The sequence below is a fragment of the Erythrolamprus reginae genome, chromosome 1 (genome assembly GCF_031021105.1).
Source record: "Erythrolamprus reginae isolate rEryReg1 chromosome 1, rEryReg1.hap1, whole genome shotgun sequence".
Lineage (NCBI taxonomy): Eukaryota > Metazoa > Chordata > Lepidosauria > Squamata > Dipsadidae > Erythrolamprus > Erythrolamprus reginae.
In genome coordinates this window covers 17,997,955-18,021,303 of record NC_091950.1, presented here as the reverse complement: position 1 = coordinate 18,021,303, position 23,349 = coordinate 17,997,955, and the positions used below count along the sequence as shown (strand labels likewise).

The 23,349-nt window shown below is 43.8% G+C and overlaps 1 protein-coding gene across 1 annotated transcript in view; it reads left to right on the top strand.

The window, feature by feature from the left end:
* The first annotated feature begins 6,162 nt into the window (after positions 1–6,162).
* The window catches only part of CERS1 (ceramide synthase 1), a 61,596-nt gene continuing 44,409 nt past the window's right edge, over positions 6,163–23,349 (top strand). Inside the window, exon 1 of the mRNA XM_070745910.1 lies at positions 6,163–6,490. Coding sequence (XP_070602011.1) covers positions 6,269–6,490 — 222 coding nt within the window. The 5' untranslated portion in view covers positions 6,163–6,268. The remainder of the gene's footprint in view (positions 6,491–23,349) is intronic.

The window sequence follows — 23,349 nt, the reverse complement described above, 5'->3', positions numbered from 1 at the left end:
GACTCATGGCAGCTTACAACATGTTTAGTTTTCTCAAAAGACACCTTACAAAATAATACTATGGAGGGATATAGCATTGCTTCCAGCTGTACGGATTCAGCTCCAGTGATCTTAGAAGCCGATGTCTTAGAAGAACTTGAACGATTAAAGATAAATAAGGCGATGGGTCCAGATGGCATCCACCCCAGAGTTCTTAAAGAACTCAGATCTGTCATTGCTACCCCCCTGACTGATTTGTTTAACCAATCCTTGTTAACAGGAGATGTTCCTGAGGATTGGAGACTGGCCAGTGTTGTGCCTATCCACAAGAAGGGCAGTAGAGAAGAAGCTGGTAACTACAGGCCAGTTAGCTTGACATCAGTGGTAGTTAAAATGATGGAGACTCTACTCAAAAAGAGGATAAATCAGCACCTAAAAAACAATAACTTATTGGACCCAAATCAGCATGGCTTTACTGAAGGCAAATCATGTCAGACTAATCTCATTGATTTCTATGTCACAAAGGTGTTGGATGAAGGTGGTGCCGTAGATATTGCCTACCTGGACTTCAGCAAAGCGTTTGATACGGTTCCACATAAAGAGCTGATAGATAAATTAGTGAAGATTGGACTTAATCCCTGGATAGTTCAATGGATTTGCAGCTGGCTGAAGCGTAGACATCAGAGAGTTATTGTTAACGGCGAGTATTCTGAGCAGAGTCAGGTTACAAGCGGTGTGCCACAAGGGTCTGTTCTGGGTCCTATTCTTTTTAATATGTTTGTGAGTGACATAGGGGAAGGTTTGGTAGGGAAGGTTTGCCTATTTGCCGATGACTCTAAAGTGTGCAATAGGGTTGATATTCCTGGAGGCGTCTGTAATATGGTAAATGATTTAGCTTTACTAGATAAATGGTCAAAGCAATGGAAACTGCAGTTTAATGTTTCCAAATGTAAAATAATGCACTTGGGGAAAAGGAATCCTCAATCTGAGTATTGTATTGGCAGTTCTGTGTTAGCAAATACTACAGAAGAAAAGGATTTAGGGGTAGTGATTTCTGACAGTCTCAAAATGGGTGAACAGTGCAGTCAGGTGGTAGGGAAAGCAAGTAGGATGCTTGGCTGCATAGCTAGAGGTATAACAAGCAGGAAGAGGGAGATTATGATCCCGCTATATAGAATGCTGGTGAGACCACATTTGGAATACTGTGTTCAGTTCTGGAGACCTCACCTACAAAAAGATATTGACAAAATTGAACGGGTCCAAAGACGGACTACAAGAATGGTGGAAGGTCTTAAGCATAAAACGTATCAGGAAAGACTTCATGAACTCAATCTGTATAGTCTGGAGGACAGAAGGAAAAGGGGGGACATGATTGAAACATTTAAATATATTAAAGGGTTAAATAAAGTCCAGGAGGGAAGTGTTTTTAAAAGGAAAGTGAACACAAGAACACAATCTGAAGTTAGTTGAGGGAAAGATCAAAAGCAACATGAGAAAATATTATTTTACTGAAAGAGTAGTAGATCCTTGGAACAAACTTCCAGCAGACGTGGTGGATAAATCCACAGTAACTGAATTTAAACATGCCTGGGATAAACATATATCCATCCTAAGATAAAATACAGAAAATAGTATAAGGGCAGACTAGATGGACCATGAGGTCTTTTTCTGCCATCAGACTTCTATGTTTCTATGTTTCTAATAGCACTTTTTCTTAAGAGAGCTAGGCTATTGCCCCCACACTCCGGGTCCTCATTTTACCCACCTCAGAAGGATGGAAGGCTGAGTCAACTTTGAGCCGGTGATGAGATTTGAACCGTTGACCTTCAGATCTACAAGTCAGCTTCAGTGGCCTGCAGTACAGCACTCTACCTGCTGCGCCACCTCGGCTCTCTTTGCTTCTGCACCTGTGGAGGCAGAAAAATCACGCACGGAGCCGCAGGTGTGCCCTTGTTTCGGCAAGTATTTTTGCTTCCATGCATGCGGAAACACGGTATATAAGTCTAAGTACTATTGCAAAGAAAGAAAGAAAGGAAAAAAAGAAAGAAATAGAAAGAAAGAAAGAAAGAAAGAAAAAGAGAGAAAGAAAGAAATAGAAAGAAAGAAAGAAAGAAAGAGAAAAAAGAAAGAAATAGAAAGAAAGAAAGAAAGAAAAAGAGAGAAAGAAAGAAATAGAAAGAAAGAAAAAAAGAAAGAAATAGAAAGAAAGAAAGAAAGAAAGAAAAAGAGAGAAAGAAAGAAATAGAAAGAAAGAAATAGAAAGAAAGAAAAAAAGAGAAAAAAGAGAAATAGAAAGAAAGAAAGAAAGAAAGAAAAAGAGAGAAAGAAAGGAATAGAAAGAAAGAAAGAAAAAAAGAAAAAAGAAAAAAAGAAAGAAATAGAAAGAAAGAAAGAAAGATAGAAAAAGAGAGAAAGAAAGAAATAGAAAGAAAGAAATAGAAAGAAAAAAGAAAGAAATGGAAAGAAAGAAAGAAAGAAAGAAAGAAAAAGAGAGAAAGAAAGAAATAGAAAGAATGAAATAGAAAGAAAGAAAGAAAGAAAAAAGAAAGAAAGAAATAGAAAGAAAGAAAGAAAAAAAGAAAGAAATAGAAAGAAAGAAAGAAAAAGAGAGAAAGAAAGAAATAGAAAGAAAGAAAGAAATAGAAAGAAAGAAAGAAAGAAAAAAAGAAAAATAGAAAGAAAGAAAGAATGAAAGAAAGAAAAAGAGAGAAAGAAAGAAATAGAAAGAAAGAAATAGAAAGAGAAAGAAAGAAAGAAATAGAAAGAAAGAAAGAAATAGAAAGAAAGAAAAAAAGAAAGAAATAGAAAGAAAGAAAGAAAGAAAGAAAAAGAGAGAAAGAAAGAAAAAGAAAGAAATAGAAAGAAAGAAAAAGAAAGAAAGAAAAGAAAGAAAGAAAGAGGGAGGGAGGGAAGGGAGAAAAAAGAAAGGGAGAGAGAGAAAGTGGCACAGTGGTTGGAGTGCAGCACTGCAGCCTACTTGATCTAACTGCTAGCTGTAGTTCAGCAGTTCAAATCTCACCACCGGCTCAAGGTTGTCTCAGCCTTCCATCCTTCCGAGGTGGGTCAAATGAGGACCCAGATTGTTGGGGGAAGTAGGCTAATTCCGTAAACCATTTAGAGAAGGCTGTAAAAACACTATGAAGCGGTATATAAATACTATTGCAAAGAAAGAAAGAAAAAGAGAAAGAAAGAAAGAAAGAAAAAGAAGGAAAGAAAGAAAGAGAAAGAAAGAAAGAAAATGAAAGAAAGAAAGAAAAAGAAAGAAAGAAAGAAAGAAAGAAAGAGGAAGGGGAGAAAGAAATAAAGAGAGAAAGTGGCACAGGGGTTATAGTGCAGCACTACAGACTACTTCATCTAACTGCTAGTTGTAGTTCAGCAGTTCAAATCTCACCAATGGCTCAAGGTTGGCTCAGCCTTCCCTCCTTCCGAGGTGGGTCAAATGAGGACCCAGATTGTTGGGGGCAAGAGGCTGATTCTGTAAACCGCTTGGAGAGGGCTGTGAAAGCACTGTGAAGCGGTGTATAAGTCTAAATGCTTTTGCTATTGCTTTCCAGAGTCCCTAGTACAAGTGAGAAATCCTCCCCACCCCTTCCAGCCACTGAGAACAGCCAGGCCTGCACCAGCTGCTCTCCTGGGGCTGCACAGCGGTTGTGCCCGGGATGCTGGAGGAGAAATCTCCCCCACTTTCCAGCCACCGAGAACAAGTAGTTCTGCCGAAGGAGTAGAGTCCAGTAGAGTCCGTGCCAAGGGAACTGTAACAGCTGTCAGTCTGGATAGCTTCAAGGCAGGATTAGACAGATTCATGGATGGCAAGTGTATCCGTGGCTATTGAAACGGATGTCCAACTCTAATAATAATCTAATCTAAATCTAATCTAAGAGCCAGGGGGTGGCTCAGTGGTTAAAGTGCAATGCTGCAGACTACTTCAGCTAACTGCTAGCTGTAGTTGAGCAGTTCAAACCTCACCACTGGCTCAAAGTTGACTCAGCCTTCCATCCTTCCGAGGTGGGTCAAATGAGGACCCAGATTGTTGGGGGCAAGAGGCCGATTCTGTAAATCATTTAGAGCAGTGTTTTTCAACCAGTGTGCTGCGGCACACTAGTGTGCCGCGAGACATGGTCAGTTGTGCCGCGAAGCTCAGCAAGAGAGAGAGAGAAAGAAAGCAAGAGAGAGAGAGAAAGAAAGCAAGAGAGGGAGAGAAAGAAAGCAAGAGAGAGAGAAAGAGAAAGAGAGAGAAAGAAAGCAAGAGAGAGAAAGAAAGCAAGAGAGAGAGAGAGAGAAAGAAAGCAAGAGAGGGAGAGAAAGAAAGCAAGAGAGAGAGAAAGAGAGAGAAAGAAAGCAAGAGAGAGAGAAAGAGAAAGAGAGAGAAAGAAAGCAAGAGAGAGAAAGAAAGCAAGAGAGAGAGAGAGAGAAAGAAAGCAAGAGAGGGAGAGAAAGAAAGCAAGAGAGAGAGAAAGAGAGAGAAAGAAAGCAAGAGAGAGAGAGAAAGAGAGGGAGGGAAGGCAAGAGAGAGAAAAAGAACAAAAAGAGGAATGAAGGAAGAGAGAACGAAAGAGGGATGGAGAGAGAGAGGAAGGAAGGAAGAGAGAGAAAGAGGGAGAGAAATAGAGCGAAAGAGAGGAAGAGAGAATTTTTTTGTCCAAACTTTTTTTAGCCCCCCCCCCCCCGTTCAATGTGCCCCATGATTTTGTATATGTAAAAAATGTGCCGTAGCTCAAAAAAGGTTGAAAATCACTGATTTAGAGAAGGCTGTAAAAACACTATGAAGTGGTATATAAGTCTAAATACTATTGCAAAGAAAGAAAGAGAGAGAGAGAGAGAGAAAGAAAAAGAAAGAAAGAAAGAGGGAGGGGAGAAAGAGAGAGAAAAAGTGGTGCAGTGGTTAGAATGTAGCACTACAGGCTACTTCAGCTCACTACTAACTGTAGTTCAGCAGTTCAAACCTCACCACTGGCTCAAGGTTTACTCAGCCTTCCATCCTTACAAGGTGGGTCAAATGAGGACCCAGATTGTTGGGGGCAAGAGGCTGATTCTGTAAATCATCTAGAGAAGGTTGTAAAAACACTATGAAGTGGTATATAAGTCTAAATACTATTGCAAAGAAAGAAAGAGAAAGAAAGAAAGAGGGAGGGGAGAAAGAGAGAGAGAGAAAGTGTCGCAATGGTTAGAATGCAGCACTACAGACTACTTCATCTAACTGCTAGCTGTAGTTCAGCAGTTCAAATCTCACCAACGGCTCAAGGTTGACTCAGCCTTCCATCCTTCCGAGGTCAGTCAAATGAGGACCGAGATTGTTGGGGGCAAGAAGCTGATTCTGTAAATGGTTAGAGAGGGCTGTCAAAGCACTATGATGTGGTATATAAGCCTAAATGCTACTGCTATGATCTATACTGCTCAAAAAAAATTAAAGGGAACACTCAAATAACCCATCCTCGATCTGAATGAATGAAATATTCTCATTGAATATTTCATTTACACAACTATTCCATTTACACAACAGCAGGTGAAATTGACTGTCAATCAGCGTTGCTTCCTAAGTGGACAGTTTGATTTCACAGAAGTTTGATTTCCTTGAAGTTATATTCTGTTGTTTAAGTGTCGCCTTTATTTTTTTTGAGCAGGGTACAATCAAAGTGTCAGGTAGGCAAGGTTGGCTCGTACCTGAATCCCTCTCCACAGGTTAACCGCGCATCTCCCGGCAGGAATTTCGGGACCGGATAGCTTCTCCCAACGCCACCTGCCTAAAAAGCGGAGTGGATCCCAACGCTGGGAAATCTTGGGCGAACCAGGCAGAGCAGATCATCTAAATCCGCATTTAATCTCGGATTTTCTCTCTTGCGTTGGACGTGAATGAGCAGGTTCCCGAAACAGCAGCAGAGTCCGACGTTTGCACGATCGCCTTCGATCCCGGGAGGATCTATTTTTAGAAAGCAACCGCGATCGGCTTAGAAGCTGCCCAAAAGGAGCCGGGATCCTTTCTCGCCGGGCACTGTGGAGGCGTTGCCGGGCGCCCTCTAGCGGCCGCCGAAGGTCGCGTCCGGCGGGGTGGGGTGGGGGAGACCCTCACTTGTTTTTTTTTTTTGCTCGCTCTCCGGGCAGGTCCAAGCCGCGGCCGCCGCGCGTGCGCAGAGAGGGCCCGAGCCGCCGTCTCAGCTGCAAACAGCTGGTGCAGGACCGGCGCGCGCGCTGGATGGGCGGCTGCAGCAGCGGCGGCGGCGGCAAGAGGCAGCCTCGCACTTGCTGCCGCTCGTGATCGCGCCACGAAGAGCCGAGAAGGGGGAAAAAAAGGATGCAGCCGACCGAGCCTATGCCGAGCTACGAGCAGTTGGTGCGGCGGAGTTACCGGAGCCTAGTCGGGGCGCTGCGGAGCTGCACAGATTGCGGCTGGGAACTGTCCTGCCGGACGTGGGCCGAGAACGCCCGGCTGGTCTGGACGGAGCCGCTGCTTTTTCTCCTTGGCGCCGTGGGTTGGACTCTGGCGCGCAGCGCAGCCTCCCGCTACCTCTTTCGGGTCAGTGGAATCCTAGATGGAGGAAATCCGGAGGAGGGGGGGTCGCTGCGTTGCATTGCCCCGTTTGTGTGTGTCTGTGTTGTGGGTGCGTGGGTGCAAAACACTGCAAGATGACCCATAGGTTGCAATTGCTATTGGAATGGGTTGCATAAATTGGAATCGTTGCATTTGTTAATCCTCGGAATTGCTATGCGTAGTAGCATAAATTGGAATCATGTATTGGTTGCATAAATTGGAAATCATTTATAGAATAGAATTCTTTTATTGGCCAAGTGTGGTTGGACACACGAGAAATTTGTCTTGGCTCTCAGTGTACATAAAATATAGATTTGTCAAGAATCATAAAGTGCAACGCTTAATGGTTGTCCTAGGGGGTCAAATAAGTAATGAAAAAATATTAATAAAAATCTTAGAATACAAGATTCTTAGGATATGTTGGTTGCATAAATTGGAATCATTTATGGATAATAAATGATCACCCATAATCATTTATCGTGATTATAGTCTTCGGAGAGGGGCGGCATACAAATCTAATAAATTATTATTATTATTTTTATTTTTATTATTATTATTATTATTATTATTATTATTATTATTATTATCCATCCTCATTTATCATGATTATGGATCATCATTTAATCATCCATAAATTATTCCAATTTATGCAAATTGGATAAATTTGTTTTGGGGAAGAAAAGGCTGTTTTCCCATTTTGGGGGGGCTGGGGGGGATGAAACCCGTCTCTGCACCGCGTCTCTTCTTTTGGAGCGAACGAATATGGATTATTCACTGGGAGCCAAGGGTAAAGTGTGTGGGTGTTGCGTATGTGTTGTGTTCCCTGCGTGCAAAGAAACCGGGTAGGGAGGAAAGGGAATATTTCCCCGAGTCCACGGAGAGGGGCGGCATACAAATCCAATCAATCAATCAATCAATCAATCAATATAATAATAATAATAATAATAATAATAATAATAATAATAATAATAATAATAATAAAATATTTAGATATTCATTTAGAATATTTAGGGAATAGTCATTTTGCTGGGGGGGGGGGTTTCTTGTCTGGCGTGCGTGCCTGTGAAGACGGGGCGAAATGAGCGGGAGGGGGGCCGGCTCAATATCGGCCGTGTCATTGCCTTTCAAGATGGGGCGCGTGGGGGGTGAGAAAAGCCCAAAACCGCGGAGTCAGTGCGAGGCCCACGCAACCAGCCCCACCGACTCGGGCTTCGGTGAGGGGGAAAAAAAAGGTCCTTCGGAGATTGTCTTGGTGTCTCCTTCCGTTCCCCCCACAGAATGGAGGGAAGGGGAGGCGGCGGACCGAAATCCAATTTTTGGCGCCGCCTGAGGAGAAATAAATGAACCCGAATTGCGCGGCTGGGCGCTACGTGCGCGTGTGAAGCGGGAGGAATGCCTTTGCGCAGAAGGGGAACGGGCCCAGCGGGGTACGGCGTTGCTGTGGCGCTGTGTTGGGGAAAGTGGGAGAAGGCAGAGAAAGAATCTGAGGCCTTTTAAAAAACATTATTATTATTATTATTATTATTATTATTATTATTATTATTATTATTATTATTCGTTATCATCATCATTATTATTAATCATTATTATTATTTATCATCTTCCTCAGAGTCCTCGGAGAGGGGCAGCATACAAATCTATCTATCTTATCTATCTATCTATCTTATCTATCTATCCTATCTATCTATCTATCATCTATCTATCTATCAATCATCTATCATCTATCTATCATCTATCTCTCTATCTATCATCTATCATCTATCTATCTATCTATCTATCTATCTATCTATCTATCTATCTATCTATCTATCTATCTATCTATCTATCTATCTATCCAATCTATCTATCCAATCTATCTATCTATCTATCTATCATCTATCTATCTATCTATCTATCTATCTATCTATCTATCTATCTATCTATCTATCTATCTATCTATCTATCTATCTATCTATCTATCTATCTATCTATCTATCTATCTGATTTGTATGCTGCCCCTCTCCGTAGACTCAGGGCGGCTCATAACAATAATAAAACAATTCAAGACAAATCTAATAATTTAAAACATTAAAAAAAAACCTGTTATTAAAGCAGACATACACACAAACATGCCATACATGAATTGTATAGGCCAGGGGAGATGTCTCAATTCCCCCATGCCTGAGGACAGAGGTGGGTTTTAAGGAGTTTAGGAAAGGCAAGGAGGGTGGGGGCAGTTCTAATCTCGGGGGGAGGAGCTGGTTCCAGAGGGTCGGGGCTGCCACAGAGAAGGCTTTTCCCCTGGGACCTGTCAAACGACATTGTTTTGTCGACGGGATTCGGAGAAGGCCAACTCTGTGGGACCTAATCGATCACTGGGATTCGTGCGGCAGAAACGGAGATATTCTGGTCCGATGCCATGAAGGGCTTTATAGGTCATAACCAACACTTTGAATTGTGACCGGAAATTGATTGGTAACCAATGCAGACTGCGGAGTGTTGGTGTAACATGGGCATACCTTGGGAAACCCATGACTGCTCTTGCAGCTGCATTCTAATCTAATAAATTAATGCCTAATCTAATCTAATCAATTATTATTGTTGCTGTTATTATCATCATTATCGTTGTTGTTGTTGTTGTTATTATTATTATTATTATTATTATTATTATTATTATTATTATTGAAACATAGAAGATTGACGGCAGAAAAAGACCTCATGATCCATCTAGTCTGCCCTTATACTATTTCCTGTTTATCCCAGGCATGTTTAAATTAGGTTACTGTGGATTTACCAACCACGTCTGCTGGAAGTTTGTTCCAAGCATCTACTACTCTTTCCGTGAAATAATATTTTCTCATGTTACTTTCCTATTAAAAACACTTCCCTCCTGAACCTTATTTAACCCTTTAACATATTTAAATGTTTCAATCGTGCCCCCCCATTCCCTTCTGTCTGGTGTATGGTGTTCCAAAACCCTGTCAGTTGTTGTTGTTATTGTTGTTGTTGTTGTGGTTGTTATCTAACAATACAACACAGCAAACTAGATCACTATGCTGGATTTCGTATTTCATCACCTGTCGAGCACTTCCCAAGCACCTAGGACTGCGTGATGTAGAGGCGAATTATATGTCCCGATCCCAAAAAAGTAGCCTTTTGCAGTTTTTAGATGGAGAGTTTGTCAATTCCGATGGTTTTCAAATGTCCGCTGAGATCCTTTGGCACTGCGCCCAGCGTGCCAAGTACCACTGGGACCACTTTCTCTGGCTTATGCCAGAGTCGTTGCAGCTCGATTTTCAGATCTTTGTACTGTGCTTTGCAAAATTATTATTATTATTATTATTAATATAACATAGCAAATGAAATCACTAGACTGGATTTTGTATTTCATCACCAGTCAGGGGCTTCCCAAGCACCTAGGAAGTTGTGATGTAGATGATGACGATGATGATGATGATTTGGCCTTGGGTCTTCTAGAAGAGGCTTGGATGCTGTTGGTGTGAAGTACCTTTACTCAAAAAACCCTTAGCTGCTTTCCAGATTTTAACAAGATTGACAGGAGTTGGAAGGGACCTTGTAAGGTCATCTAGTCTAGAGGTCTCCAACCTTGGCAACTTTAAGAATTCTGGGAGTTGAAGTCCACAAGTCTTAAAATGGCCAAAGTGGAAGACCCCTTGATCTAATCCAACCCCACCCTACACCATTTCTGACAAATGTCAGTCCAATCTCTTCTCTTCCAGGGATGAAGTTCCCACAATTTCCAAAGGCAAGGCATGGGTTGATTCTTCTCACTGTTAAAAAAATTCTCCTTATTTCTAGGTTGAATCTCTCCTTGGTCTGTTTCCATCTATTGTTTCTTGTCTGGCCTTCAGGTGCCTTGGAAAATAGCTTGACCCTTTTGGTTCATTTACCTATGTATCTGTCGGTCTGTTTGTCTATCTAGACGTCTATACCACCCTTCTCAACCGACACAGGGCTGCGTCCAACATAATAATTTCAATCAGCATTGTAATAAGCCATTTTTTCCCTCCCAGCTTCAATAATTCAAATAGGTTGGGGTTTAAATCTGTCTGGAGGCATTGTTTAGAGTAGTGTTTTCAAGCTTGGCGACTTTTAAGATGTGCAGACTTAAACTCCCAGAATCCCCTCATCTGGCATGAAAAAATGCCACACGAATCCCAGCAACTGATTAGGTCCCACAGAGTTGGCCTTCTCCGGGTCCCGTCAACTAAACAATGCCGTTTGGCGGGACTCAGGGGAAGAGCCTTCTCTGTGGCGGCCCTGACCCTCTGGAACCAGCTCCCCCCAGAGATTAGAACTGCCCCCACCCTCCTCGCCTTTCGCAAACTCCTTAAAACCCATCTCTGCCGTCAGGCATGAGGGAATTGAAACATCTCCCCCGGGCCTATACAGTTTATGTATGGTATGTTTGTGTGTATGTTTGCTTTTAATAATGGTTTTTTTAGTGTTTCTCTTAAATTATTAGATTTGTTATATTTTGTTTATTATTGCTGTGAGCCGCCCCCAGTCTACGGAGAGGGGCGGCATACAAATCTAATAAGTAAGTAAGTAAGTAAGTAAGTAAGTAAGTAAGTAAGTAAGTAAGTAAGTAAGTAAGTAAGTTAGTTAGTTAGTTAAAAGTATTTTCCTTAGTCAATTTTAATCCAGATTTCCATCAATATACTGTACTTAAAAAAACACTACAGTCAATTAGGAAATGGCAATACTGATTTAAAACACCCTTGTAAAACTCCTAGTGTGCAGAACTGGGACCTGAAAATGTGGACTGACAGGAATCAGAGTTTTGCTCAGGCCTCTTACGATTTTTTAACAAGGCCAGCCGTATTTTAAGACACCAGGCTTGAAATAGATTTATTTGTCTGTAGTGTTGTAGGATTTCCTGCCTAAGCAGGGGGTTGATTGGAAGGCCTCCAAGGTCCCTTCCAACTCTGTTTTTGTTGTTGTTGTTGTTGTTGTTGTTGTTGTTGTTGTTGTTATTATTATAATTATAATTATGGGTTAATATGGTGGATTAATCTAGGTCTGTGATTGTTGTGGTTAGCTCTGGCCCTGCTCCTGCCCCAAGGACTGTGGATGTGGGGGAGACATCCACATGCTGCAGGCCTGTTTTGCCCCCGGTGGAATCTGCTGATGAAGGCTCCTCTGACCAAGAAGACATGAGTGACAGGGAGGAGGAGAGTGTGGCAGACAGCTCAGAAGGAGATCAATTATCTAGCTCCTCCTTGGATTCAGAACAAGAGTTAATGATACAGCCACGCATGAGGAGAGCAATGCATAGGCAACAACAACTGAGAGATTATTATCAAAGAAAATGAGGCCACCTGTGGTTGGGTGGGGCTGTGGTCATTAGTGAGGCTGCTATAAATAGCAGCCTGTGGGTTTGGCCATTGTGGAGGATTATCTGATCGTTGTGTTTCATGACTGCTTTACTGACTTTGACCTTTTGTGTGCTGATTTTCCCCCCGCTTTGAAACTAACCCAGAGCAAAGTGTGTTTCACTTTGTGAAAGAAGAAGGACTGTGAATTGCCTCACAGCTGCAAGCTAAGTATCACAGAACTGATAAGGGACTTGTATAAATTACCAGTTTGTTTGGAGACGAGTGCTCTTTGCTATACCAAAAGAGGGCTTGGTTTAAGTGAATTTTCATTATAAAGAACATTGTTTTGAATTTTCAAATGTGTGTGTGTCTGAAATTTGTACCTGTGAATTTTTGGGAGGATTCTACCAGAGAGCCCGACAGAACAGTGATGGCAAATCTATTGCACATGCCACAGGTGGCAAAAAAGAGCCATATCTGTTGCCAAAAGAAGAGAGAGTCAAACTAATCTCCAAAGCACCTGAGAACAAAAAGCAATGGGTGGAAACTAATCAAGGAGAGGTCTAAATTTAGCATATTTGTGAATATGCCTGTTGTGTTTTTGTTAGGTTAGTCCAGCTACTCTGTTTTATTTGTTGCTATTAACTGGTTGGAATGTTTGGATGTTGGAAGCTGCTCCGATTTTTTGGATGGGTGGTTTTAATACATTTTAATGATGATAAGGATCATAGGTGCCTTGGGTGGTCCTCTCCCAAAACAATCAGGGCACCACTTCAACACCCTCAACATTGACAACAGCGGCTTTATTTGGAACAGCTTCCATCCTGCAACACTGCCTTTCACACCATCAAGCAACTACTGCCTGTCCCAGGCCCTTGGGAGGGAAGACTTGATAGGTGGATAAAAATACCAAATCCAGTTTAAATCTGGCTTACTGTGCGATGAACCCTAACAATAACACAAACCCAAATGCAGAGTCTAACAGACAGGAAGCAGCAGATGAAGCAAAGCAAAATCACATCAGATACCTGTACAATTAGCACAGCCCCCCCCCCAAGGCTGTATACTCTCTCACCCCTTCTTTCTATATACCAGTGATAGCGAACCTTTTTTTCCTTGGGTGCTGAAAAAGCATGGACATGCACTATCGGACATGCGTGAGTGCCCACACCCATAATTCAATGCCTGGGGAGGGCGAAAACAGCTTCCCCCACCCCCTGGAGGCCCTCTGGAGGCCGGAAATGGATTGTTTCCCAACTTTGGGTGGGACCACTGGGTTCATGTTTCTCCTTCCCCAGGCTCCAAAGGCTTCCCTCCCTGAGGCTCTCTGGAAGCCAAAAATGCCCTCCCAGAGCCTCTGTGAGCCAAAAATCAGGTGGCCGGCACACACATTGGAGCAGAGCTTGGGCAACAGCTCGCGTGCCAGCAGATAGGGCTCCGTGTGCCACCTGTGGCATCCGTGCCATAGGTTCGCCATCACTACAATGACTACATCTCAAACAGTCCATCTGTTAAACTACTGAAGTTTGCAGATGATACAACAGTGATTGTTCTCATTCGAGACAACAATGAAATTGCATACAGATGGGAGGTTGAATAATTAGTCTGGTGGTGTAGCCGGAACAATCTGGAACTGAACGCACTCAAAACTGTAGAAATAGTGGTAGACTTTGTTGTGGTTAGCTCTGGCCCTGCTCCTGCCCCAAGGACTGTGGATGTGGGGGAGACACCCACATGCCGCAGGCCTGTTTTGCCCCCAGTGGAATCTGCTGATGAAGGCTCCTATGACCAAGAAGACATGAGTGACAGGGAGGAGGAGAGTGTGGCAGACAGCTCAGAAGGAGATCAATTATCTCTCTCCTCCTTGGATTCGGAACAAGAGTTAATGATACAGCCACGCATGCGGAGAGCGATGCATAGGCAGCAACAACTGAGAGAGTATTATCAAAGAAAATGAGGCCACCTGTGGTTGGGTGGGGGCTGTGGTGATTAGTGAGGCTGCTATAAAGAACAGCCATTGTGGAGGATTATCTGATCGTTGTGTTTCGTGCCTGCCTTGCTGACTTCGACCTTGGTGTGTTGCTTTTCCCCCGCTTTGAAACTAAAGCAGAGCAAAGTGTGTTTCACTTTGTGAAAGAAGAAGGACTGTGAATTGCCTCACAGCTGCAAGCTAAGTATCTCAGAACTGATAAGGGACTTGTACCAGTTACCAGTTTGTTTGGAGACGAGTGCTCTTTGCTATACAAAAAGAGGGCTTAGTTTAAGTGAATTTTCATTATAAAGAATATTGTTTTGAATTTTCAAACGTGTGTGTGTCTGAAATTTGTACCTGTGAATTTTCGGGAGGATTCCACCAGAGAGCCCGACAGAACAGACTTTAGAAAACCCTCCCATTCTACCACCTCTTACAATACTAGACAACACAGTATCAACAATAGAGTCCTTCAAGTTTCTAGGTTCTGTCATATCTTAAGACTTAAAATGGACACCTAACATCAAAAAGTCATCAAAACCCCCACAACAAACAATGTTCTTTCTGCACCAACTCAGGAAGCTCAAACTGCCCAAGGAGCTGCTGATACAATTCTACAGAGGAATCACTGAGTCTGTCATCTGCACCTCTATCACTGTCTGGCTCAGTTCTGCAACCCAACAAGACAGACACAGGCTTCAGAACTGCAGAAAAAACAATTACTGCCAACCTGCCTTCCACTGAGGACCTGTATACTGCACAAGTCAAAAAGGGGGCTGAGAAAATATGTACTGACCTCTTGCATCCTGGACATAAACTGGACATCAATTCCTACCCTCAAAACAATGCTATAGAGCATTGCACACCAAGACAAATGGACACAAGAACAGTTTTCCCCCGAATGCCATCACTCTGCTAAACAAATAATTCCCTCACCACTGACAAACTCACTAAGGCTTCATTGCTATTAGTCTTCTCATTGTTGCTATCACCCATTTCCTCCCACTTGTAACTGTATGACTTGTTACTTGTATCCTTACAATTTATATTAACATTGATTTTCCCCCATTGCTTATTTGTATCCTATGACAATCATTAAGAGTTGTGCTTCATGATTCTTGACAAATGTATCTTTTCTTCTATGTACACTGAGAGCATCTGCACCAAGACAAATTCCCTGTGGGTCCAATCACACTTAGCCAATAAAGAATTCTATTCTATTTTTTATTGTTTTATTTGCTTTGTCAAGTATGTATTGGTGATATGCAAAAGTATAATAATATTTATATTCATAATACTAGTAAAAGATAAACATTAGGACAGGGGGTGGAAGGGGAAGGCACGCTGGTGCACTTATGCACGCCCCTTACTGACCTCTTAGGAATTGGAAGAGGTCAACAATGAATAGCCTAAAGGTAAAGTTTGGGGGGGTTTAGGTGATGATACTACAGAGTCTGGTAATGAGTTCCGTGCATCAATTACTCAAAAGTCGTATTTCTTGCAGTCGGGTTTAGAGCGGTTTACTTTCAGTTTGTATCTGTTGTGTGCTCATGTGTTGTTGGGGTTGAAGCTGAAGTAGTCGTTGACAGGAAGGACGTTGTAGCAGATGATTTTATGGGCTGATTTTGACTTATTATAACAATAGATTCCCAGATTGATAAAGGTTTCGGAAATCCTTCAGGTAAATGGCCAGCAGGAAGCTCCCCTGTTACCAGTGAAGGGATTTAGCTCCTGGTTAGATTATGGGTTAGAAAGAATAATCTCACAAAACAGTTTAATCTGAATCAGGAGGCGATGTGTTCTAGTCCTGCCTTGGCTGCAAAGCCAGCTGAGTGATTTTTGAGCCAGTCCCTTTCACTTAACCCTACCGGACTCCATAGTGTCATCCCCAAACCCCCAACACTTTACCCTTAGATTCCACGGTTGACCTATCCAGATTCCTAAGAGGTCAGTAAGGGGCGAGTACAAGTGCACTAGAGTGCCTTCCGTCCCCTGTCCTATTGCTCTCCTATACCCCCTATACCTTTCTTCTATTCCTATATCTCTTCTTCTACTCTTTCATTGATATGTTCTATTACTATACCTTCTTATCTATTATTTCTTAGATATATTTTACTATGAGTATCCCCTCTATAACTTTCATCATGTATTTTACTATGTGTATATAGATATATACCCACTAAAACCCTCATTGTGTATTGGACTAAATAAATAAATAAAAGAAGAAGGCAATGGCAAAACACTTCCAAAGTCTACGGAGAGGGGCGCCCCGAGTCTACGGAGAGGGGCGGCATACAAATCCAATAAATAGATAGATAGATAGATAGATAGATAGATAGATAGATAGATAGATAGATAGATAGATAGATCAATCCTTTCCAAAAATAACACAGAGACTTGTTCAGGCGTCTCCCAGAGTCAGAAAACTGATTTGAAGACATGCACACACAAATACAAATCTAACGTCATGTATTTTTCACAGTTGCTGGAAAGCAAACCAAGATACGGGGAAAGCCATCTGTAAATCTGGAACTACCCTACAGAATCCATTTCTGAGTAACAAAATACCAGTTGGAAGGGACCTTGGATGTCTTCTAATCTAACCCTCTGCCCAAGCAAGAGACCCTATTCCATTTCAGAGAAATGTTTATACAATCTCTTCTTAAAAACCTCCAATGTTGGAGCACCCACAACTTCTGGTGGCAAGTCATTCCGCTAGTTAATTGTTCTCGCTGTCAGGAAATTCCTCCTTAGTTCTATGATTAGTCTCCAGGATTAGTTTCCATCCATTGCTTCTTGTCTTGCCTTCAGGTGCTTTGGAAAATAAGTTGACCCTCTCTTCTTTGTGGCAGTCCCTCAGATATTGGAAAACTGCAGTCATATACAGTGCAGTCAGGCAGTAGAGAAAGCAAGTAGAATGTGTAGTGTATTTGCCCAGCAATAGAGTCCCTGTAATATCAGTGGTTGCCTCTGGGAGGCGGGAGAAATGCAAGCCTCCTATTGGCCCCAAGTGTTGGTGCCGGGTATATATATATTTGTATCCTGTCAGTTATGTGTTGTTGCTTGTGTGTTCTGTTATCCGACTAATAAACTTCTGGTTATACGCTCCGGCTCCGACTTAATATTGGCGACGAAGGAGCGTGGTGCCCACACTGTTTTCCTTCTACCTAGCAAAGAATTCTATCGTGATCGCAATGTCCACGCATCTTACGTTCGCTCCTTTCGACCCTCAAGCGGAAACCTGGGACTCCTACGTAGCCAGGTTCGATTGCTTTCTTATTTCAAATAGATTTACTGAGATAGAGGGGGATCGTAAGAGGGCATATTTTTTAAGTTTTTGTGGCACAGAAATGTTCGAGACGGCTCGGGCTATTTTTGCTCCTACTCCAATTAACGATGTGCCTTGGGACACCTTTCTCTCAACATTACAAGATCATTACGCCCCCCCGTCCCGTTGTGCTCGTCGGTACAGATTTTTCCATCGGAACCAACTGGATGGTAAGTCTATTAACGATTTTGTGGCTGCCCTTCGGCGTGCTGCTCTTTATTGCGAATTTGTGGATTTGGAGGACTATTTGTTAGATCGTTTGGTCTTTGGTGTGAAAGACGGGCGCCTGAAGCGCCGCCTCCTTGCTATGAGGGATTTATCTTTCAAAGTTGCCCTCTCAGAAGCGAGGGCTTTTGAGATGTCCACGCAGTCCTTAGCCGCAATGGATGTGGTTGTCAACGCTACCTCATCAGCCCCGGCAAAGCAGCTCAATCAGCTGCCGCAAGACCTCGAATCTGCTTTAGCTCAGGAGGAAGAAGTTTGTCACCTGTCAAACTCTAGGCCCCGCGACGCCCCTCCTAGCCGGCCCCGCCCGCCTCCGTCTTCGTGTCGAGGATGCGGTGGCGATCACTTCCGGGCCGCCTGCCCTTTTGCGGATGTGACGTGCCGCCGTTGTGGAGGCCGGGGGCACATCGCTCGCGCATGCAGAATTCGCCGTCCTTACTCCGCGTCGTCTAATTTCAACAAAGATCAGCTGCCTGGAGGTTCCCGACCTCCACCGAGGGACACTGCTTTCCGCCGGTATGATTGTAACGCTGTTTATTCCGCCGTTTCGTCTTCTGGCCGCGATCCTCCATCTGGAGATTCCATTAGAATTGCCGCCACCAGCCCGTCCAGCGAGAAGATCTGCATTTCCGTCGCCCTCGGGCGGGCCCCGTGCTCTATGCAGGTGGACACGGGCTTGGCCCATTCGTTGGTGCCTTGGGCGACCATCAAGAGGTGTTTTCCCTGCCTGTCAAAACGATCTTTTTCTCCGTGTCCACTAAATCTTCGGGATTACCAGGGATCCCTGATTCCGGTTGTGGGACAAGGCCATTTCTTTGTTCGTTTTAAGCAATTCTCAGGTCGCTTGCCCCTTATTATTGTGGATGGACCCTTTACTAACTTGTTGGGCCTGGACTGGTTGGTTCTTTGGGATTGTCAGTTTTGGGAGTTAATTTTGTGTCTGGGGGGAAGGCGTTTTCTGAATTGGCATCACAATATCCGGATGTATTCGATAGTACTTTAGGGTGCTACAAGGGGTTCCCTATTTCTTTTGGCTTAGACCCTATGGTTCCCCCGGTTAGAATCAAACCTCGCAGGGTTCCTTTAGCTTTACGTCCTAAGGTGGATGCTGAGTTGGATCACCTTGTGGCCCAGGGCGTTTTAGAGCCCATTGACCAAGCCGCCTGGGAGACCCCTATAGTGGTGGCTGTGAAGGCGGGAGGTGGAATACGGATTTGTGGCGACTATAAGTGCACTATTAACAAGGCACTGAGCCACCATTCCTACCCAGTGCCGGTTGTGCAGCACCTGTTGCACTCGCTGGGGGAGGGTACAATATTCGCAAAACTTGATCTCTCCCAAGCATACCAACAGCTCCCTGTGGACCCACTGGCAGCTGATGCACAGGCTATCACTACGCACAGGGGAGTGTTTCGGTGCAAACGTTTGCAATTTGGGGTATCCAAGGCCCCGGGAATTTTTCAAGCACTCATGGAACGACTGCTATATGGAATCCCAGGTACGGTTCCATATTTCGATGATGTTTTGGTCTCTGCCCAGTCCGAATCTGACCTCCTTAAGAGGGTCAAGTTAGTCCTCTCTAAATTTAGTGAAGCCGGTCTGAAAATCAAACCACACAAATGTATGTTCGGTGTGCCACAGGTAGAATTTTTGGGGTTCATAATTGATAGAAAGGGAATCCACCCCACCCCCGAAAAGACCAAGGCCATTTGGGAGGCTCGCACCCCAAGGTCCAAAGTAGAGCTCCAGGCTTTCCTGGGGTTAGTGAATTTTTATGCGATGTTCATCCCCCATAAGGCATCTTTGGCCGAGCCCTTACACCGGCTGCTTGATAAGAATAGGAAGTGGGAATGGGGCCCCCGGGAGGCCGATGCTTTTGTAGCCGTCAAGGAGGTTCTCTCTTCTAACACAGTTTTGGCGCAGTATTCGCCATACTTGCCTTTGCTTCTGACCTGTGACGCATCCCCTTACGGGTTGGGGGCTGTACTAAGCCACAAGCTTCCAAATGGGTCCGAAGTTCCATTGGCTTTCTTTTCAAGGACTTTGGCCAAGGCCGAGAGGAATTTTGGCCATATTGATAGAGAAGCCCTAGCCATAATAGCCGGGGTCCGGCGGTTTCACGACTACCTTTATGGCCGCCCCTTTGCCATCGTAACTGATCACCAGCCTCTTTTAGGCCTCTTGTCCGGTGACCGCCAGAGCCCCCTTATTTTATCTCCGAGGATGTCCAGATGGATTGTATTTTTGGCCAACTACTCCTATCGCCTGTTGTACCAGCCGGGTCGCAACATTGCCCACGCAGACGCCCTGAGCCGTTGTCCCTCACCACAGTTGCTCGAGGATCCAGCCCCGGCATCGTCTGTATTGGCCATTGCAGATCAGCCTTTAGCTTTATCCGCCTCCATGATTGCCGAGGAGTCCCTACGTGACCCGTTGCTATCATAGAAACATAGAAACATAGAAGTCTGACGGCAGAAAAAGACCTCATGGTCCATCTAGTCTGCCCTTATACTATTTTCTGTATTTTATCTTAGGATGGATATATGTTTATCCCAGGCATGTTTAAATTCAGTTACTGTGGATTTATCTACCACATCTGCTGGAAGTTTGTTCCAAGGATCTACTACTCTTTCAGTAAAATAATATTTTCTCATGTTGCTTTTGATCTTTCCCCCAACTAACTTCAGATTGTGTCCCCTTGTTCTTGTGTTCAATTTCCTATTAAAAACACTTCCCTCCTGGACCTTATTTAACCCTTTAATATATTTAAATGTTTCGATCATGTCCCCCCTTTTCCTTCTGTCCTCCAGACTATACAGATTGAGTTCATTAAGTCTTTCCTGATACGTTTTATGCTTAAGACCTTCCATCATTCTTGTAGCCCGTCTTTGGACCCGTTCAATTTTGTCAATATCTTTTTGTAGGTGAGGTCTCCAGAACTGAACACAGTATTCCAAATGTGGTCTCACCAGCATTCTATATAGTGGGATCATAATCTCCCTCTTCCTGCTTGTTATACCTCTAGCTATGCAGCCAAGCATCCTACTTGCTTTCCCTACCGCCTGACTGCACTGTTCACCCATTTTGAGACTGTCAGAAATCACTACCCCTAAATCCTTTTCTTTTGAAGTATTTGCCAACACTGAACTGCCAATACAATACTCAGATTGAGGATTCCTTTTCCCCAAGTGCATTATTTTACATTTGGAAACATTAAACTGCAGTTTCCATTGCTTAGACCATTTATCTAGTAAAGCTAAATCATTTACCATAATTCAGACGCCTCCAGGAATATCAACCCTATTGCACCAACCCTATTGCACCATCCTATAGTGGGTTTTACATGGGTGGCCTTCGGTCACCCCCTCTGCGAACTATACCCCGTTTTTTCATTGCAGAGATGAGCTTACAGTCATCCAAGGGTGTTTGTTGCGGGGTTGCCGGGTGTGCGTTCCCCCACGTCTCCGGGAAAAGGTACTTTCCCTCCTGCATAAGGGGCATCCAGGAGTGGTAAGAATGAAGGCTTTGGCGAGGGGATATGTATGGTGGCCTGGCCTTGATCGGGACGTGGAGCATAGTGTAGCTCAGTGTCTGCCCTGTCAGGAGCACAGATCGTCCTCCCCTCATGGAGTCCCATTAGTTTGGGAACCTCCGGCTGGCCCATGGGCCAGGGTACATGTGGATTTGGCTGGACCCTTTATGGGTCAAATGTTCCTAGTTTCTGTGGATGTGTATTCACGTTGGCTAGAAGTCAACTTGTTGCACGCGACCACGTCCCAGGCAGTTATCCATGTTTTGAACTCCCTGTTTGCAACCCACGGCTACCCGGACTTGTTAGTCTCCGACAATGGCCCTCAATTCACTTCGGCCCAGTTTGAGGGGTTCCTAGCCAAAGCAGGAATTCGCCACGCCGTCATAGCCCCATGGCATCCAGCCTCCAACGGGCAAGAGGAGCACATGGTGCGAACCACTAAGGAGGCCCTTAAGAAAATGTCCCGGGGTACATGGCAGGAGAAACTTGCAGAGTTTTTGTTCTCACAACATTCCACACCAACGACCCCTACAAACAAATCTCCAGCCGAGTTGCTCATGGGCCGAAAGTTTAGGATTACCCTGGACAGGTTAAACCCTTCCTACTCAAGTGAGCCCCAGTGGCCTGCCCCAGGGAGGTCTTTTAGTTTAAATGCTCCCGTGTTTGCCCGAGCATATAGCGGGGAAGCCCCCTGGGTGGCGGGAAAGGTCACGGTGATTAAAGGACCCAGGTCATACGAGGTGGAACTCCCCGATGGGCGGGTATGGCATCGCCATATAGATCAACTGAGGTCCCGCAAGTGCCCAACTCCTCCGTTGACCCCAGACTACGCTTCAGGTCATGATGGGGATAGGTTGGACTTCCCTCTGTCGCCACTAGGAGGTTCTTCGCCCCTTACAGGTGATTCCACTGGAAACAGTTCTACAGTTCCCGGGAACCATAGTGGCAGCCACAACGACGCTCATTGCTCTGGGGAAGTTCCACTCCGCCGGTCAGAGCGGGTTAGACGTCCACCCAGTTACTTGCAAGATTACGTAGTCTCCAACCTAAGGGGAAAGGAGTGTAGTGTATTTGCCCAGCAATAGAGTCCCTGTAATATCAGTGGTTGCCTCTGGGAGGCGGGAGAAATGCAAGCCTCCTATTGGCCCCAAGTGTTGGTGCCGGGTATATATATATTTGTATCCTGTCAGTTATGTGTTGTTGTTTGTGTGTTCTGTTATCCGACTAATAAACTCCTTCTGGTTATACGCTCCGGCTCCGACTTAATAGAATGCTTGGCTGCATAGCTAGAGGTATAACAAGCAGGAAGAGGGAGATTATGATCCCGCTATATAGAGTGCTGGTGAGACCCCATTTAGAATACTGTGTTCAGTCCTGGAGACCTCACCTACAAAAAGATATGGATAAAATTGAACGGGTCCAAAGACAGGCTACAAGAATGGTGGAAGGTCTTAAGCATAAAACGTATCAGGAAAGACTTAATGAACTCAATCTGTAGAGTGTGGAGGACAGAAGGGAAAGGGGGGACATGATCGAAACATTTACATATGTTAAAGGGTTAAATAAGGTTCAGGAGAGAAGTGTTTTTAATAGGAAACTGAACACAAGAACAAGGGGGCACAATCTGAGGTTAGTTGGGGGAAAGATTAGAAGTAACGTGATAAAATATTATTTGACTGAAAGAGTAGTAGATGCTTGGAACAAACTTCCAGCAGACCTGGTTGGTAAATCCACAGTAACTGAATTTAAACATGCCTGGGATAAACATATATCCATCCTAAGATAAAATACAGGAAATAGTATAAGGGCAGACTAGATGGACCATGAGGTCTTTTTCTGCCCTCAATCTTCTATGTTTCTGTGTATCATAAATTCAACTGTATTTGACCACCAAGCCAGCATTTCACAAAGTTATTTGCAAAGAGGAAAAAAATCCAGATTTTTTAATTTTATTTTTTGTTACTTTGCAAACAAATATCGTTCCTATGAGCCTATTCAATTTATTATCATGCACAAGAATGTGTGCTGCATTACTGGAACTGGAACCACAGTTCCATCCAGCCTAGTTTATGAGATTTGAAGCTTTAAAAAAGAAATTATTTATGTGGTTGAAAAAAAAAAAAGGAACGTTGAAAATGTTGACTAACAGAAGCGGATGAATAAAATATATTCAAAGAAACCACCCAAGTAGACTGAAATGGAAAGCTTTCCTTGGAGAATTTGGAGCTGCAAAATTTGCAGGGTCATATCTCTTGATTATACGGCCTTGAGAGAAAGCTGAAATCCGCAGAGGTCATTTTCAGGATAATAAGATTACCGATGCTTGAAATAAAGGCTTTGGTATGGTACAGAAGAGCTGGCACTGAAGCTTCTGCCTATGAGCTAATGCTTAAGCTCCTTTGGTGTCATAGAACTGGGGTCTCCAACCTTGGCAACCTTTAAGACTTGTGGACTTCAATCCCCAGAGAA